At 35.4% G+C, this 16,909-nt stretch overlaps 1 protein-coding gene across 2 annotated transcripts in view; it reads right to left on the bottom strand.

Moving 5' to 3' along the window:
* SYT16 (synaptotagmin 16) overlaps positions 1-16,304 on the bottom strand; it is a 107,719-nt gene extending 91,415 nt beyond the window's left edge. The window contains exons 1-2 of one of the 2 annotated variants that reach the window (XM_025391982.1): positions 15,944-16,304; positions 6,754-7,420 (exon numbers count right to left, since the gene is read on the bottom strand). In XM_025391982.1, the coding sequence (XP_025247767.1) occupies positions 6,754-7,276 (523 nt within the window). In that variant the 5' untranslated portion in view covers positions 7,277-7,420; positions 15,944-16,304. Of the gene's footprint in view, positions 1-6,753; positions 7,474-15,943 lie in introns of those variants that run through there. The other variant, XM_025391981.1, reaches the window with a different exon arrangement.
* Positions 16,305-16,909: the final 605 nt, after the last annotated feature.

The following is a 16,909-nucleotide window of genomic DNA, read 5'->3' as shown; positions in this document are numbered from 1 at the left end:
ACTCACAAGAAAGACTAGGTGGAGAGCAGAAGAAGAGAAAGCTGCTGTCATAATACAGTCATGAGGAAGGGGAACAATGGCTACTACAGGCAAAGTAAGAAGCCCCACCAAGATTCCGCTCTTGAATTTCCACTATGAAACAAAAGCCTTAAGCCACTTGGGGAAGGGTAGCTGATACAGTTTGGCTTTATCCCCACCCAAATCTCATCTTGAATTGCAGTTCCCATAATCCCCACGTGTGGTAGGAGGGACCCAGAAGGAGGTAACTGAATCATGGGGGTGGTTTCCCCCATGCTATTCTCATAATAGTAAGTTCTCACGAGATCTGATGGTTTTACAAGGGACTTCCCCCTTTACTCAGCTCTCATTCTTCTTGTTGCCGCCACGTGAAGGATACCTTTGCTTCCCCTTCCATCATGACTTTAAGTTTCCCGAGGCCTCTCCAGCCCTGCACAAATATGAGTTCATTAAACCTCTTTTCTTTTTAAATTACCCAGTCTCAGGCAGTTCTTGATAGGAGCATGAAAATGGACTAATACAATAGCAAATGCTGTTGCTTTCAGACCACAGGTAAAGACACATTAAGGTGAGTGAACAGAACAGAATAAACACTTCTATCCCTGGGGAAAGGGCAGGAAAAACTCCTGGGGTCAGACCACTGGAGATTCCCCTGTCTCTGGGGAGAGAGGCAGGATTACTGAGAATGTCCTAACCCCAAGACATAGGAACACAGCAATTGCCTAAGACCGAGAGCACTCTAGAACAGCAGGAAACACAACCTCCAACTCAACCACATCACACTAACAAACAAGAAATAATGCATAATAACAGGCTTTTCCTGGGAAAGGGACAAAAGCCTGAAAAAGAAAGACACTCTCTGATGCATAGGCAAAAAGAGGAGACAATGTTAAAGATGTTGCCAATATTGACGAAACTGTGTAACAAACAGGCCCCTACCCTAAACACAAGGTAGTAATAATTTTGAAGCTTATATCACACTGAGATGAACAATAACAACAAAACAAAAACCCAACTCAAATGCTGACTAAACTGACTCAACCCCCTCACACTAAACACCCTGCATTAGACAAGACTGCTCACTTCCAGCAAAAAATATCACATACTTTCCCTACATATAATGTTCTATTTTCAGTCATAAATTACAAGACAAACAAAAAAGAAACAAAAACACCCTGTCAAGAGACAAAACAACCAAGAAAGCCAAACTCAAATATGACTCAGATATTGGAACTATCAGACAAGGAATTTTAAAATAACTGTGATTAATATGTGAAAAGCCATAATGGAAAGGGGAGAATGTGCATGAAGTGATGAGCAGAGGGACTGAAACTATTTTAAAATGCAATCAAATCAAAATGCTAGAAATGAAAAACATGGTAACAGAAATAAAAAAGGCTTTTGTAGACTTGATGCTGTCAAAGAAAATATTAGTAAACTTGAAGATGCTATGTTAGTAGGTACTACCCAAACTGAACTACGAAGAAGAAAAAAAAGTGACGAAACAAAGAAAAACATCTGAGAACTGCGGGATAATACCAAACAATCTAATATTTGTATAACCGGAATACCAGAAGGAGGAACAAGAGAGAATGGGGCAGAATAAATATTTGAAGACATGATCACCCAAACTTTTTCAAAAGTAATGAAAATCATTAAACCCACAGACCTAATAAGTTTAGAAAACACAAGAAAAACAAATACCAAAACATACACATGCATGCATGACAATGCACAAACACTCCTAGACACACTCTACTGACAACCAAAGATAAAGACAAAATCTTGAAAGCTGCAAGTGAAAGAAACATATATTACATGCAGAAAAATAAAGGAAAGTATTATAGCAAGCCATAAGATAGTGAAATGGCAATCTTAAAGTGCTGAAAGAAACTGTCAACCAACATTCTATACCTAGCTAAAATATTTTTCAAATAATTGAGAAAATTTTTCAAACAAAAGCTGACATAATTGATTAGCAGCATATATACAGTATAAGAAATGTTACAATGAAGAATGTTTCAAATTGAATAAATGAAGGTAATAAATAAAGATACCTAAAATATTTTTAAATATAGATGTCAAGCATTTTTCGAAGAAAAGTTAGGATAATTCATTAGCGGCATATGTTCATGTGGCCTAAATGAGGTAAATATAATATTTTTATCTTTTTAAATTTGGTTTTGTTTTGAGGAGGGGTTTTTTAAAATGATTTTTAGAGATGAGGTCTCACTCTGTCACCTAGACTGGAGTGCAGTGGCACAATCACAGTTCACTGCAGCCTTAAACTCCTGGGCTGAAGCAATCGTCCCACCTCAGACTTTTTTTGTCTTATTTTAACCATTCTAAGAGATAACCAATAGTCTAGGGCAAAGCAGTATCAGTGTATTATACGTTTATTCCATGTATAAGAGTAAAATATATGACATCAATAAAACAAAGGATAAGCAGGAAGAATTGAGAGTATACTGTAGCAACATCATCAAACTATGCATGAAACAGCACAGTATTATTTCAAGATAGACTGAAGTTAACTAAAGATCCTTGCATTAGGGATCCTAGGATGGACATTAAGCCTTTTTTAACACAAGCCCAGAGTCGATATATAATGAAATCATAAAAACACTCAATACAAAGAAAGCAGAAAAATTAGGATAAAAGAAACAAAGAACAGATGGAACAAACAGAAATGAATCTAGCAAGAAGACAGATTTTATTTCAGCAATATCAATAATTATATTAAATACAAATAGTTAAAACACACCAATTAAAAGTGGAAGCTTGTCGTATTGGATTATAAAGTAAGACCCAATTATATGCTATGTACTAGAAACCCACCATATAAAATAGGTTTAAAGTTAAAGAATGGAAAAGAATATATCATGTCAACAGTAATCAAAAGAAAGCTGGAGGAGCTGTATTAATATCAAAGTAGAGTTTAGGACAAGAAACATTACTAGAGGTAAAAATGGTACATTACATAATGACAAAGAGGTCAATTCACCAAGAAGATACATATTTCTAATATGTGTACATACTTAACAGAGCTTCAAACTACACAAAGCAAAAACTGATAGAAATAAAAAAAAGAAATAGCCAAATCCACAATCAGAGTTACAGACTTCAATACTCCTGCCTTACTGATCAACAGAACAAAATCAGTAGGCTAAAAAAGAAAAAAATCGAGAGACAAAATAAGTATTAGAAAATCTGAAAAATAGCCTCAAAAAACTTGTAATTTATAGAATACTCTCTCCAGTAACAGAATATACAATCTTTTCAAGTGCACATGAAATATTTGACAATTCAGGACAGGGTAATAAAACAAACCTTAATTAAATTTTAAAAACTAAAATAATAGAAAGTATGTGCTCAAGTCATAATGGAATAAAACTAGAAATCAACAACAGAAAAATATATACAATATTCCTGATATTTGGAACTTAACCAACACACTTTTACATAACCAATGCAGTAAAGAGGAGTAACAAAGGAAATTAGAAAATATTTTATTTTTAATCGAATTAAAATAAAAACAAAATACATTAATACTTATTAGATACAACTAAAGCATTGCTGAGAGGGAAAATTATACATCCATAATAGAAAATAAGAAAGAACAAATTATTCCCAAAGCAAGAAAATAATAACAGAAATTAATGAAATTAAGAACAGAAAAACAATAGAGATAAATTAATTAAACCAAAATTGAGATGCTTGGAAAAAACAAGATAGGTAGGTGGCTAGACAAATAATCCTCTAGCCAGACAGATCAACAACAAAAAAAGAAAAAAATTGCCAACATCAGGAAATAAAGGGAGAAATTACTATGAATCCTAACAACATTTAAAAAGTAGTAATTAACTACTATGTCCATAACTTCAACAACATAGATGAAATGAAAAAATTTGAAAAACTCAAAGTGCCAAAAAATCACTTAAGAAAAAAACAAATAACTAGGTTCCTCTTATACCTATTAAATAAATTCAGTTTATGTTTCAAAACCTTCCTACAAAGAAAATGCCAGGCTCAGAAGGCTTCATTGAAAAATTCTAGCAAACATTAAAAAATAATAATTGTACACAAGTTTTTCCAGTCTATAGAAAAGGAAAAACACTTCACAACTCATTTCATTAAGTCAACATTACCCAGAACCAAAAATATGGCAAGAAAACTACAAAACAATATCCCTAATAAAAATAAATGGAAAAAAAATCTTTAGCAAAGACTAAAAAATCAAATCCAGTAATACATTAAAGGAATACCATAATATGACCCAGTGGATTTTATCCAAGCTATGCAAAACTGGCTCAACTTTCAAAACACAGTGTAATTTATTTGAACATACTAAACAACAAAAATCATATGATCATCTCAATAGATGTGAAACAGCATTTGACAGAATTTAACATCTTTTTTTGATAAAAACTCTCAGAAAGCTAGAATACAAGGGAACTTCTTCACCATAATAAAGAGCATCTACAGAAGCCTGCACCTAACTACTGAGTATAAGAGTGAAAGACTGAAGGATTTAACACTGTTTAAGATTGAGGCAAGAATATTCACTCTCACCAGTCTTATTTAACATGATAATAGAAGCCCTATCCAGTGTAATCAGTCAAGAAAAAGAAATAATAGACATTGATATTGGAAATAAATAAAACTAGAGACAACCAAAATGTTCCTCAACTGATCAATCAACAAACTAGTGCATTCATTCAATGGAATACGGTTCAGCAATTAAAAAGGGAAAACTACTGAAACACACACCATGGATGAATCTCAAACGCGTTATGACAGGTGAAAGAAGCTGGACTCAAAAGACGACAAACTGTGTAATTCCATTTATATGACATTCTGAAAAAGATAAAACAGGAGAGGCTAAAAATGTATCCACACGTGTCTGGGGCTGGAGTAGGGAAAGGACTGACTAAAAACAAATGTAGGAGAATTTTCTGACATAACAAAACCATTTTATACTTTGGTTGTGGTGGTTACAAGACCATGTCTATTTGTCAAAAAGCATAGAACTATATACTAAGGATGAATTTTATTATAGTAAATTATACCTTTAAAAAGGAAAAAAAGAGAGAATATGTGTATGTGAAAATGTTAGAATGAGACTGCCTGAGCTCTGCTTCTTCCTATAATAAATGTGGATATTGGACAGATTATCAAACTCTCTCGCCATCAATTTTCTCAACTGTAAAGTGAGAATAATAATAGCATCTACCTCTTAATGTTGTTAGCTTTCCTTGCTGCTATTCCATTGTTAATTATTATTTAATCTCTCACCCAACACTGTGCTCATTGTTAAGAAAACACAGATGAATCTATGGCATGGTCCCTGACTTCCTGGAGGCTCCAATCTAGTGAATAAGCATCTCTGGAAGGGCCAAATGAACACAATTGTTTTACTGCCATTAGATTTTACAATTACAAAAATTAGCAAAATTTGCGGTATGCCAAATTCACATCAATTTCAAATATAGTTCAACCTTTTCAAGAATGTTCTAAAATAGGAACCAAAATTTCAACTCAAATCTAAGAAATTCTACTGCTGGCCCAGATATTTCTAGAATATCTCTATAGACAAGTTCAAAAGACTCAAAATTGCAATTATCTATAGCTTCTCAGGTTCAGAAAGAATATCAACCTACCTCATTTTCACCAATTTATTCTAGCATTTCAATGTTACCTTAATTTGAATAAAAGTATCAAGAAAGCATGAGAAGAATATGAAATTGTGTTTCCTTATATGCCAAGACTTCATATATCTGAATAAAACTTTTCCCTAAAAAGACAAAGCTAATAGGAATCATGGAAAATGAATGAAGGGACTATGAGGTATTCCAGAAAAGTCTGCTCTCTCCAACAAGAGGGACATTAATAACTTTGTCTTTAGATCACATAAATGACTCACCAATCTGTGTGACTTATATGTGCATTACAACTACACACCGTGCACACATACCCAAATCCCTTCTGTGCATATCATTTACCTCTGTCCCTTAACCAGGTGGAATGTCCTTACTTCAAGGTTAGAGTATTAGAGGCATGAGAAATTCATGCTGGAACATACCACAGCTACTTTTAGAGAGTCAATTACATTTTTATCATATTCAATATATATTTATTGAAGGCCCAATATGTGCTCGGTTCTCACAGCATAAATCTTTATCGGCAGTTTTTATTAAATGTGTCCTTACCATTCAGAGCTAAAAGAAAATCAAGCTATTCTTATTTCAAAGATTTCCTATCCACTGTCATCTCACATCACGTCTCAGTGAAACACTGTGAGAAGTGTTCTTGGAGTGTTATCAACTAAAAATTCTGCAATAAGTATGGCTTTTTGCACAGGATTTCACACTGAATAATATAGTAACATCTAGAAATTCCTAACCTAGAAGAAAAAAAGAACATTTTACAAGATATTTTTAAAAGCATGACATGTGCACAAGGGGCTTCTCAAACAGAATCCACAGACTCGTTTTCACCATTTCACTTGCTCAGAACTATTGTTTTGAAATATGGAACTCCCAAACTTGGATCTTCCAAAGTTTTATATATTGAAAATATTCCTAAGGATTATATCTCTCAATCAGAAGCCAGTATGTGGGAAGGTAAAAGAGAGAGAAAAATAAAATCCACATGATAACTAAAAACAAGTCAAAATAAAATAAGTAGAAATACTCTTTGGAGGAACGCAGAGAAAATGATGACTGGCTAGCTTACCTTGCTTTTTTCCATTAACAGTTTCTAAAGTACCAGGGAGCTGGCTGTCAAAGCCATGTTGAAGGCCACTTCTTTGCTTTTCAAGGTGATGCTCTTCCTCCGCAATAGAAGAAAGCACATGTGGTGACTTGTGGTCATCACTGGCCCGATTGGGCCACTGGGACATTGTGGAACATGAGTCCTTTGCATGTTGGCTAAGCCTGGGGCTTGAATTTTGGGCAGAGTCCTGCAAATCACTATTACAACATGAGAAATGATCCACTTCAAGAAACAAGGAATTTGCATCCTCTTGACTCCAATCATTGTCTTGTTCTTCATCTTCAAAGTATGTTTCCTGAATCTGAATATTATCTAAGTCCTGATCTAGTTTGTCACTCAATTTAGAGTCTTGTTTGCTTACATTAACCAGCGAAGCAGATAACATATCTCCTGCTTGCTGGAGAGCTTCATAAACCCGAGATATCCAGGAAGAGAAAGGCTGGAAGAAGTTCTGAGCATCCTGAGACGCCATGGCCAACACCATGGCCAGCTATCTGATGTCTACAGTGTCCACTTGTTCAGTTCCTTCAGTGCTCTGGATTGAATGTGAACTATAGAATAAGCATGTTGAGAAATTAATTTGGAGGTCTCTTAATGGCTGTGAATATTTCACTCTCAAAACTTCCAGCTGAAACAGAGGAAAGAAATACTTACACCTGTTAAAGTTACAACCTCAGACCCATCACCAGATACCTACAGACAATGTCAAACAGCATTTGGACACGAAAAGGGATCATCATGGAAATCTTAAAATAGTTAAATAAAAATGACTGTGAAAGCCTAGATGTAGATTATTTCAGTGCCTATTCACCTCCACAGCCACGTGGAAAACTTCCATTAGCAGTAATGGGTTCTGATCATGTGGACTGAGAGAAGTCTATCCCCATAGACCATCCTTAATAGTGTGAAAAGGATAAATGAATCTTCATTAAGATCCAGTTTGGTATGACATTTCAAAACACAAAAAAGGTCGGATGTTTCACCTACAAACCTGCAGATCCCAGAGAGCTGACTAATAAGCACCTTTGCTTTATGACACTAAAGTTTGTACTTTCAAAGGAAGTATGTGACTGGAATTAAAAAGCTTTAAACAAATCTTAAAATAGGATTTTATATTTGTATGCAATCTCTAGAAATCATATCTATTCTTGGGGAGCAATCGCTGAAAAACCGAGGGTGGCAAATGGATTATCTAGCTTACTGGAGACATGTCCCTGGAATCTCATTGCTTTTGTCTATGTTCCAACCTCCCAGAGATAGATAGCCCTCCACAACCTTTGAGACTCCTAAGACACACTTCATCCCACAAGATTTACAACCTGAAGGAAGCAGCTCCTGGATATCAACAAAACCACAGGACACTATGAAGACTCTAGAGCTAAATATTTATACTTTTACATGTATACGTTCATACAATGTATACATACGCTTATGTGTGTATATTATGTGTGTGTATATCTTATTGCTATTACAGTGCTCATCAACAGCTCAAGATGAATGTTACAGATGACTACAGGGCCAAACTCACTACTTAAACTTAATTACCCAATATCTTGTATAGCAATAACTTCCTTTTAACTAAATCTACTAGCTATCCCTTAGTCTCTTGACCTCAGCCACTGCATGTGATATGACTACTTACATTCTAAAAATTTTTTATTAGCCATTCATGGATGCATTGACTTATTCAATAAACAAATATTGATTATCTATTAAATGCTGGCACAATGCCAGGGATAAGGTAATCCTGAGGGCTTTGTCTCCATAGAGCCCACATCTCAGTTAAAGGGAAACTGAGCTCTCCACATTCCCCTCTTAGGCTGAATAATTCATGTGTTGCTCTTTCAGGCTCCTCCTTGTCTTCCCACCACCTACATGTATACAACCAAATCTTGTCCTATGGCTTCCCTTCCCTGTTATATTCACCAGCTGCAAGAGTAGGCCATCCCTACATTTCAATTAACACCTTTTTGAAACTCCAAAATATACTTCTCCAGCCTTTGCTCAATTTTTCTTTCCAGACTTATATCTGTGACTGTCAAAGCCAGTGATTCTCAAACTCTGGTATGTCAGAAACACCTAGTGAGCTAATAAAGAACACAAAGGCCGAGGCTGGTTGAAGGAAAAGGACCTAGTCTGAACCTTTAGATTTTTGGCAAGTACTCCAGGTAAGTCTGACACCCACGGAAGTTTGAGAAACACTGATAGACTTGGATGTCTCACTAAAATCTCAAATTCAGCTCATCCAAACCTAGTGTATCACTTTGCTACAAGCGTTCATCACTCTAGACTTACAACATGGGTGATTGTGAATTTCTCTCTTCAACACTCCCTTCTTCCTTTCCAAATTCTGTTAGATTTTGGTCTCCAAAAATTCTCTTTCATCATGTTTTGTACAGTTATCACATTTCCCATACTCTAGTTCCCTCAGATACTACATACCTAGTTCGCTTCATACTCTATTCTTACCCAGACTCAATTCATTCTGTTCGCTCACCATAACCTGATTTTATATAAGGTTACGCCTGTCTCCTCCTCTAGAATGGAGGCTCCTTGGATGGCAGGAATTGTCTGTTTTGTTCTCTATTTTATCCCCAGTGCCTAGAAGTGTGCTGAGCACATAGTGAATTCTCAATAACAAATTCTATTTAAAATCATGCATAAAACAACCCCTAGCATATATTAGGTACTCAGTAAATTTGTTAAGTTAATGGATAAATCCTATCCAGAAGTGTTAAAAAGATGTTAAAGAATGTTATCACATAAGTCCCCTGCAGAGTAACAACAGTAAAGATCCTTTTGCCATTTGTTCCATCCCATTTCACCACCCGAAGTTTTTTGTTTTTTGTTTTTTGTTTTTCTCCGCAAGTATTTTGCATGAGTTACTAAGCTTCAGCACATTACAGATTTACAAGGTTCTCTCTCAGATTTCAGTGACTTTAGTTTCCACAGCCGTCTTTTTGGTACCTGAAACATTTTAAGCCAGAAATGACATGTTTTCCTTAATCATTCTTCCATCATTCTATTACACACAAAAAAAACTTTGTGTTTTGTTGTTGTTGTTTTTCTGAATTTTTTTATTTTTTTATCTAAGTTCTGGGATACATGTGCAGACGTGCAGGTTTGTTATGTACGTATACATGTGCCATGGTGATTTACTGCATCTATCAACCTGTCATCTAGGTTTTAAGCTCCGTATGCATTAGATATTTGTCCTAATGTTCTCCCTCCCCTCGCCCCCCACACCCCAACAGGCCCTGGTGTGTGATGTTCCCCTTCCTGTGTTCATGTGTTCTCATTGTTCAACTCCCACTTTTGAGTGAGGACATGCAGTGTTTGGTAGAAAACTTTGTTTTCATATGCAACCCAAAATCTCTGAATTTGAGCCAGCATCTTCTTGTCCAAATCTTCAAATTAGTACAGCCCATATTCTTGGCCTCATATCCCCTTGGTTTCTATAATCTCTGTTCATCAAAATGAAAATGAAAAAATTCATTTTTTAAAAAAATTGACAGTTCATCAAAATGGCAATTTTTGTAAAAAATGATTTTTGATCAGTCTCCTAGTTTTAAAGAAAAAAGTCATTATGGTTCCCTATTAGTTACACTGCAAAGTTTGAGCACTGGTGCTGTCAAAATCACTACTCATTTATGTTTGTTGTTGATGCAGTGTTTTTTTTTTTAATTAATTTGAATGCTTCCAACTCAATATAATCTTCACCTCTCCCTGTTGTTTACAATCCACTTGCTTCACTCATTTCTATGTGGCCTGCCCGACCCCTGGATGCATTTGAATTTCCAAGCCATACCCTATAGGATAAAGTTCAAATTCTTTACTATGGCATACAAGAGGAGAAATGCTCAAATAATAAAAATAATAATAATAATAATTAAGTCAAATAATAATAATCAAATAATAGTAATAGTAATAAATAATGATCAGCACCATCCAACTGGGCTTAGTGCTGGGGAGATCCTAAAGGCTTCCTGCAAAGTGTAAACACTTTAATTGCTGAAACACTGGGTCTGAGGAGGTCTAGAAGTGCAAAAGGACACTGGAAGGGGCTTCAGATCAGTGGCTATTTATCAACCAGCTTGGAACTAATTTCAGGACAACAGCAACTCACGGAGCTCCACCTTTTATCCTCACTGAATACCTAGCTGTGTCTGAGCTGTCCCCAATAATGCTGCCACACCATGAGAACTCAGCCTTTCCTTACCACTCCTCGCTGTAAAGTCCTATGCGCCAGTCTCACTGACACACTAAGCATTTTCCAAAGTGACTATGCTCTTTCCTGACTTTTGTTTGTTTTGCCCAGGATGACTTCTCTCCCTAAACTGCCTGATACTCATTTTTTATGAGGAAATGTTTATTGCTTCCTCTGTCAACTTTTCATCTACAATCAAAAGTGTGGACTCAGAGTGCTCTGAATGTGTCTTTATTATATAATGTTTCCCACGATACGATGAATATTTGTCAGTCTTCCTCTTCCAATGGACTGGGAATCCACAAGTGCTAGGGCTATGCTTATATGCTATAGCTCCAGAATCTACACAGGGCAGGGGCTCTGCATGTTCCATGAATGAGTGAGTGAATGAATGAATGAATGAATGAACGAACAAAGTTACTAGTGAAAATATTTAAAGCTAAGTAAACCTGATTCCTTTCTATTTATCCATCTCTAAAGTGGCATTAACGCACTAGATGACTTCTAACACTTCCATTCTGCTCTGAAACCCAAGAATTTGCCATTGCGTACCACAGAATATTGTAATATTGAGGCCGGATACAACCAGAAGCAAGATGCCTTTTCATGGAATAGTTCTGTACTTTTTTTGTCAATAACCATTGTTAGATGATCCCAGAATAATTGGAAAGAAGTAAAATCTCAGTCTCTATATAAAAGAGTGTCCAGTTGTTATATTCTAAAGTACTCAAAAAGGAAGGAAATCTGCAGCTAGAATCTGAAAAACTACCTAGTTAGCAACACCAGAGACCTTTCGTTTTATACTAAATCAGTTTAAAACCAAAGAGGCCCAGCACTGGCAGGGTAACCATGGAGATATCTTTGTGGCTTAGGTATATTTCAACTTCATTGGTAGGGCACACCAAGGATAATAATGTCAGATATATACTGTATGCTACTTCTTTGGTGGCTTTCTTACAGCTAACGAGAAGATAAAGTGGCTTCTGGTGTTTTAGAAAACACACACACACACACACAAAATAGAAAAAACATCCAGTTCCCTGGATTAGAAGGAAAAATACATTTAAGGTCTTGTCATATCTGAGAAGACTCATTATTACAATTGAAATGGTTCATGATATCTCATTATTATGGAAGTATACAATGAGACAACAAAAAAGATTGTGTGTGTGTGTGTGTGTGTGTGTGTGTGTGTGTTTAACATACAAGCTTCTATCACAAACAAGACCTGGGAAGATTTACAAAGTATTGAAGTACTCAGAATAAACTGGCAATCTAAGAAAGAATTAGTAGCAATTGATAAAGATTTTTAAAAGCCATTAATAAATATATTCTTAAAGGCTACTTTTTTAAAATCTTGGTTTAATTAGAATTCTATTTTAATTAAGATCATTTTGTACATAGGAAATGACAAAGCAGTAAATATTAAAGAGTTGTGTTTCTCTAGAAAGAAAAACTATCAAATTCTTGAGCCATATGTTTTATCAAACATTTTGATTGTTCTCACCAAAGCTAACTGTGAACAGCAAAGAGGTATGCCATCCCAGAATAACAATGCTCATAGTCCTTGACGGGCTGTTAAATCTTTCCAATCCCATTTTCTATCTGATGGTGTTGCTTGCAGGGTGGGGGGACAGCTATGACCTAAGAAGAAATACCAGATTCTAGAAGCTGTGCCTTAAAAATCTATGTTACTTTGGTGAAAGCTAAAGTGGAAGCCTGTATGCCTGTGTGATTTTCAAAGGATTATCAACTAACTCCTGGAGAGAGTCAGACACATTCTGAGAGACAAGAACATGTTTCCAATAATACGGTCCCCAGGTAACCCAACATCAAATCAAAATTTTATACAAGTTCATCTACTGAAGTGTGCTGATGTTCATCATTTTTTGAAGGAGAAATCACTTGGAAAAATACACTCTTCTCATTCTTCACCAACACTCATAGGTCAGTCACAAGTAAAAGTCAAGAACCATGGGTTTATTTCAAGGGTCTTCTCATAGCTGTCAGTTAACTTTCTTGTGTCACCTATAAAACATTGGTTATTTATTATTGACTTACTAGAATAGTCATAAAGCTAATTATTTTTATGACAATTATCATGCCTTTTGGAGAAAGACATTTTGCATAGACCTGGTATAAATAAGAAAGCTTAGGAAGATGAATAATGCATGGAGTCAAAATAAGAACTATAAAATAGGCTGCAATTCATCCTTAATATGATTCAGAGGAGTCTACAGGTGTTTTCCATTAAGAGCAAATTTCTTATGTGGGTTGGAATATGTGTCATTGAAATGAAGTATCTTCTACAGCATTTGTCCAAAATGTGTTCTAAATGTTGGCATCTCAACAAATATAAAAAGGGACTACTGAGGACTCTTTATGGTAACAATAGGGATACAGTACAGCCATATTGTCACTGCCAGAGCATGAGCAATCCAATAGGCCTTTTTACACTGGACATCAGGGAGGCAGTTAATATAAAATGAAAAGTGAAGCTGCCCTATAATCAAAATATACTTTCATTGTTAGACACAGAAAAATGAGACAATATAAAGGAAAGACATATTAATAGCTTTAGAATCACACAAAATAAGACTGTCTTGGGTCTGCTTCTCACTTGCTCCACAGCACAAGGCAAATCACACTAGTGAGTGCATCTAAATGTTCTCATCTAGGAGGATGAGATCCTAATAGGATCTCAGGAAAATCACTACTCCCTGTCTTCCAACTCACCATCGAAATCAAATTAGACAATATTTTTTGTTGGTTGGTTGTTTTTTGTTGTTGTTTTTGTTGTTTGTTTGTTTTTGAGGTGGAGTCTCACTCTGTCGCAGTGCAGTGGCATGATCTTGGCTCACTGCAACCACCACCTTCCAGGTTCAAGCAATTCTGCCCCCTCAGCCTCCCAAGTAGCTGGGATTACAGGCGCCCACCACCACGCCCGGCTAATTTTTGTATTTTTAGTAGAGACGGGGTTTTGCCATGTTGGCCAGGCTGGTCTCAAACTCCTGACCTCAGGTGATCCGCCCGCCTCAGCCTCCCAAAGTGCTGGGATTACATAGACAATGTTTAAGCACCTATAACAGAGCCCAGTATTAACAGGCACTCAACATCAGGTATTCAATATTAATCCCAAATTCATGATATTTCAAAAGGTAAAAATATATTAAGCTCTTATCATCTTTCCCTAATGAGTTAATACCATGGGGAAAAAATGGTACTATCAATATATCAAGCATTTTCCAAACACTGTATAGTACGCAATACTTTTTGACAACTTACATGAATAAAAACTCTTTGTGGAAAACATTGGCCTTCCCATTTTACAGTTGAAAAAACTGAGGCTCAGAAAGGGTAAGTGACTTGCCCTAGGTTTATATCTATAACACAGGTGGAACTGGTATCTATAACACAGGTGGAACTGGTATTTCCATCCTCCTTTGTTGAATTCCAAATTCTTACTTTAACCATTACTCCAAATCTTTTAAAAAATTGCAATTAGATAGTAAAGAAATTAGAAATAAAAAAGGTAAAGTGATTTTCCTAAGTGGCAAGCGTGGGGTTCAAATCCAGGTTTGTCTAGCTCTAAAGTTTATTCTGTTTCTAGTACACCACAGTTGCCTGTTTCACTGATGGAATGCTTTAAAAAATGTAAAATGTCGCAGTTACTTTTAAAAATAAGCATAATGAAGTTTAAAAAGATTATAAACTTATGCTTAAGTCAAGTAAGGGTTAAATTTAAATGTATTTTTAAACTCTACCCAACAAATAGCTTTGAAGCATGATGATCTCAAACGAACTAGGACTGGCTCAATAAAAGTTTTACATTGCTCAAGGTTTATAACATTATAGCAATAGCACATTGTAAGTATTCCTTAGATTTCATAAGCCCATTGAGTATTTTTGAGTATTTATTATATCCAAGGCAGAGATTTAAACATGCTCTGCAAATAGTCAGTGGTTATATAAACACATAAGGTCTTCAGTATCTCCAGAGGGACTATTTAACATGGCTTTAATGACACAGTATTTTTAAAGAGACTATCACCCCTCTTGCACAGAAATCCATTTTCAGATACACATATAATAAAATTTTTATGAAAAAAGAATGAATTCTATTTAACTACACTTGCCCTTTTAAAACCCCAACCAAAATGAGGAAGAATCTTATCATCATCCAGTCTAAAGCAATCACTACAGACCTTTTCCAAAAGGGCATCTGTGCTCCAGGGCCATCGGCGTACATCTACTGGCCCCCAGTAGAGGAGATTCTGAAATCTCAAATAACATCCACAGTATGAAGCAACATAATTAGGAGGTAATGTAATAAAATTGAAGAAGGCAAAATGCAGACACAATTAATAAGAATTACTTCCAGACTATAAGATATACCAGATTACTCATTTTTGTCCCCAAAGCACAGATGGAAACATCATTTGTATCACTTGAAAAGGCACTAGGCTCAAAAGTAGGTCAAAACTGATGGAACTAAGGTCACTGTAACCCTCTTGAGATAGATTTAAAAATATTCTAAATATCAGCAATCATTCAGTGTTTGTTAAAGTTTTTTTTTTTTTTTTTTTACTAATTATAATAGTAATATTAGCCTTATAAAAATTTGGTTTAAAAAAAAGGAAAAAAAATCATTCACAATCCCTCCACCTTCACACAACTCCAATTATTTTTGCACATTTCTTCTATCGTTTTCCTTGTAATTTGCACAGTTATCCTCAGGTTATATAGAAAACTAATAATTACCTTTGACAACTCTTTCTCCTTCAGAATTTATTACCAAGGCCTACCCATTCTTTCATCTAAATAACTCTGAACTCTATGGCCTTCTGCCACCTAAACAGGTAATACTTGAGTCCAAGTCACCATTATTTCCCAACTGAACCACTTCAACAGCCTCTTAAATGACCCTGTTGCATTCACTCCTACCCCATTTCCACAAAATGAACTTTGTGATTTTTCTAAGATGCATATTTGATCACGTCATTCAGTGTTTAAAATGGCTTCCCATTACACTTATGACAAAGTTCAAAATTCACAGGACTCAGAAGGCCATGCCTGGTTGGCTCCATCTTGTCTTTAAGCACTATTTGCTCTCTATGCTGGGGCATCTCACCTCCTCCTTTTAGTTGCTGACTTCACCAGGCTCCTCTCACAGGCTGAGAAAGCTCTTCTCCCTCCAGGATCCCCGACCCTGACAGTGCCCATCCATCTCCTTTCAGGTCCCACGTTACACTTCACTTTTCACAATGTTTCCCCCCCGCCATAATCCATACTAAATGATGTCACTGAAATATTCTCTCATAACACCTCTTATTTCTTATTAACACTTATTATAATTGTAGCTTATTGATGAATTATAAAATTATTTCTTTTTAATATCTGTCTTTCTCACTAAACAAGAAGTTCTATGAGATCAGGGAGTAGGTTAATTGTTGTCTTTGCCATGCTGTCGGCATCAAGCAGAGTAACTGACTACCATAGAACAGGCCATCAATATCTTTGAATATTTGAATACATAGCTCCACATATATAAACATACACAAATATTACATATTGCTTCTTTCAGTTAACATTTTTAACACATTTTACATGTTTCTACAGTATTTTATGTTTATCATTTTAAATGATTTAATATTTTAAAAACTAGATTTTCAATTAGGGCCTCAATATATTTTCCCAAATTCAAATCTATGAAAGTACTTGTTCTAATAATAATATTCAATCCTTTACATTTCAAGAAAAAATATCCAGTATTCACCATCAGAATGAGAATGTCTATAAATTGTATTCATTCAGGCATCATAAATTTGGTATTTATTAGTCTTTTGATCGGAGCAAAGCTAAAGCTTACTTCTGTATTTTCTATTTTAAAAACTCTATAGCTGGTTAAAC

This window comes from Theropithecus gelada, chromosome 7b (genome assembly GCF_003255815.1).
Source record: "Theropithecus gelada isolate Dixy chromosome 7b, Tgel_1.0, whole genome shotgun sequence".
NCBI lineage: Eukaryota > Metazoa > Chordata > Mammalia > Primates > Cercopithecidae > Theropithecus > Theropithecus gelada.
The sequence above is the reverse complement of the archived record's forward strand: the minus strand, read 5'-3'. Positions and strand labels throughout refer to the sequence as shown.